At 42.5% G+C, this 3,041-nt stretch overlaps 1 protein-coding gene across 1 annotated transcript in view; it reads right to left on the reverse strand.

Annotated features, from left to right (window-relative positions):
* cdk2ap1 (cyclin dependent kinase 2 associated protein 1) overlaps window positions 1-2,666 on the reverse strand; it is a gene marked incomplete at its 5' end in the record, with an annotated part of 9,171 nt that extends 6,505 nt beyond the window's left edge. The window contains 1 exon segment of the mRNA XM_014025422.1: window positions 2,566-2,666. Coding sequence (XP_013880876.1) covers window positions 2,566-2,666 — 101 coding nt within the window.
* Window positions 2,667-3,041: the final 375 nt, after the last annotated feature.

Genomic DNA, 3,041 nt, shown 5'->3' on the forward strand with positions numbered 1-3,041 from the left:
CTTTGCACAGACAAATATTAAAGTAATGAGGAAAACCTTGGTAAAAATTTACTCTCCTAACTTTGTTATGAGAAGATGTAAGGTAAGTTATTTGCATAAATAACTCATCTCTTACACCATTTATCCTGATCCCTCACGTTAACCTCAGACCCCCGACCCAAAAGACCCCTGGTGGCGCAACCCAGAGAAGCCGCGGGCGGCAAGGACTGATGCGAGGGGGTTACCCGACACATCAAAATAAGACACAGAGGGAACTTTGGAAAAGTGTCAATATGTTGACGAGTTGGGAGTGAGAATGTGTTACCTCCAGCGAAGCGATTGGCAAAACTCGAGCATGTGAAATTTCGCGCTCGTACACAGAGATGTGCACACGCAAGCTTGCAACGTGACATAAGAAACTTGAAAAATGTTCAACTTTTGTTGCTGTCGCTTGGCGTACAACCAATCAGTGAGGGTTTCATTGACTGACCAATGAGCTGAGAGTATATTACACACTGCAGTTAGCTAACACTTTCAAGATAATTTGAGTTCTGTCAAACTGTCCAATTTTATACAAGTAGGGGTCTCTGCAGAACGTGTTGTCCTGTGGGCGGAGATGGCCCGAATCGTCATTGGCCCAGGTTTTAATGTGGGTGGAGACGGCCCTGCTCGTGATTGGCGGAAGTCTTGATGTGGGCAGAGATGGCCCAAGAGATGTGATTGGTCAGATTGACGGTGGGGTAGGAAGCTGGAGGCAGCGAGGAGTAGCTTGGTCGAGTCGGGCAGGAAGCAACATGTTTTTTTAGATTAATTTTAGTCATAACTTGAGAAAGGAACGTGCTAGCTGCACGAAATTTGAACATCGTACATGTGAAAGGATGTGTAACAATATGGCTTGGTTTCAGAGGAGTAAGATGCATTTTCCTTTTCTCCTGCCCTTCCCTCCCTGCTTTGCTGCTTGGAGGCTTCTCTACATTTTTCATCCAAAACTAGAAATTATGGATATTTTTATTTTTATGGATTTGGTTAGCTGGTCTCTCAATAAAACTTTTGGAACAAAGTTTTATCTTTCATGGGAGGACATGTCAAAGGTGGGACCTCTGTTCTTCTCTGTTCTGGATATATATCTGGACTCTGATCACTGGATTCTACAGATTGGCTTGGTGGTCTCCTGGTGTTATACAAAACAGAGTCGGTGGCTTTTCATTTTCTGGCTGCCTGACCAACTGAATGGGTGGCCGGATTCTATTAGCACTCGGACATGTTGCCATGAGCGAGCTGGACTCGGTCTGCAAGCGGTTCTATTGAGGGTCGAGGGCCGGCTGTGGTCCCTGGTCTTTGCTGGCCAAATGGAATTCATCTTGGAGAAGCTGATAGATCAGCTCGGTGGAATTTGTCCACATTATTTGTCTGATTGGATTCACCACCTTGAGACTTCCAGTAGACAGTAAAGCAGATGGAAAATTGTTATCATCTGCCTGACTCTTCTGTTCCCAAAACAACTGATTACAGAATCTGGATCTCCCAGACAACGGCCTTGATCTGTTGACTAAATCCTTCCTGGCTGGATTACGTCGACGAGGCTCTGCCCCACACCTTCCCCCTCCTCTCTCACCCGTTTAATCTGATTCCTGAGCAGGCTGGGGGCTCACAGAATGAACAGTTCCATCAATATTCTGAACTTTGGCTGCGCTGGTTTAGGGGACTGTATTCTTCGGACCCCCCTAATCTCACTTATGCCTCTGGCTAATAAATCTGCCCTATGCAGAGGTTTTTTTGATAAACACCATAGTGTGTCACAGTGTTGATATAATATGATGTTTTTGCTTTTTTCCTCATCTTTCATTATGTGGGTTTTAGTTTTTCTGTTGTTCTGTTGTTCTGTTGTTAAGGTAGCGCAGCCGTGTTTTGCTCCATGACCTGTCTTAACTTCCTCCTCCCCCTTCCATGAATGTACAGCACCATGTGAATTTATTTCTGTGAAAGGCGCTATATAAATAAAACTTTACTTACTTACTTACTTACTTACTTACTTGGTTAAAACAACCCTAACCAGCCTGTAAATTTTTTATTTTTAGTGATCTTTTTACACATCCTTTCACATGTATGACATTCAAATTTCGTGCAGCTAGCACTTTCCTTTCTCAAGTTATGACTAAACTTAATCTTAAAAAACGTTGCTTCCTGCCCGACTCGATCAAGCTACTCCCCGCTGCCTCCAGCCTCCTCAAACCGCACTGTCAATCTGACCAATCATGTCTCTTGGGCCATCTCCGCCCACAGGACAAAACCTATTGCAGAGACCCCTTACTCATTTCATACGACCCTTCACCAAGTGATTACTGAAAAATGGCAGCTTTATGGGAATTTGTTGGTGCCAGGGTGAAGTTATCCGGTAGGTTTTTCCTCATAAAATCATATCTTGGCGTGTTTGCACACGTTGTGTGCCAAAAATGAAAAAACAACAAATCTGTAAAAGGGCAACTACGTTTTCATAGCATTGTATATATCTTAACGTTATATGAATAAATTACCCAGTGATATTTTCAGCCATGTTTAAAGATTGTTTAAATTTAACAAGGTTACCTGTGAGAATCCTAGAGATGGAGGTCCATATTCACTCAGAATGGGCCTGTAGGACTGCAGTGTGGCCAGGTTAGCTGTGGAGGGAGACGGGAGGTTTCCAACTGTTGGCAGAACAAAATCTCTGTCAGAGCTTTTTCTTAAAAAAATATTAACATTTATAGTGCTGCCATATAAGAAACAAGGCACATTCCTAAGTAACTGAAACGTAATTTTTTACCACAGTGTTTCTTTTTTATCACCAGTTTAATAATATCATATAATAACTTTTTTTTGTTCTGCTCTCGGAGGAGTATGATGCTTCTTCCTTCTCTCCTGCCCTTCCTTATCTTCCCTGCTTTGCTGCTTGGAGCTTCTCTACATTTTTCATCCGAAACTAGAAATTATGGATATTTTTATTTTTATGGATTTGGTTAGCTGGTCTCTCAATAAAACTTTTGGAACAAAGTTTTATCTTTCATGGGAGGACATGTCAAAGG

Source organism: Austrofundulus limnaeus, unplaced genomic scaffold, assembly GCF_001266775.1.
Source record: "Austrofundulus limnaeus strain Quisiro unplaced genomic scaffold, Austrofundulus_limnaeus-1.0 Scaffold474, whole genome shotgun sequence".
Taxonomy (NCBI): Eukaryota; Metazoa; Chordata; class Actinopteri; order Cyprinodontiformes; family Rivulidae; genus Austrofundulus; species Austrofundulus limnaeus.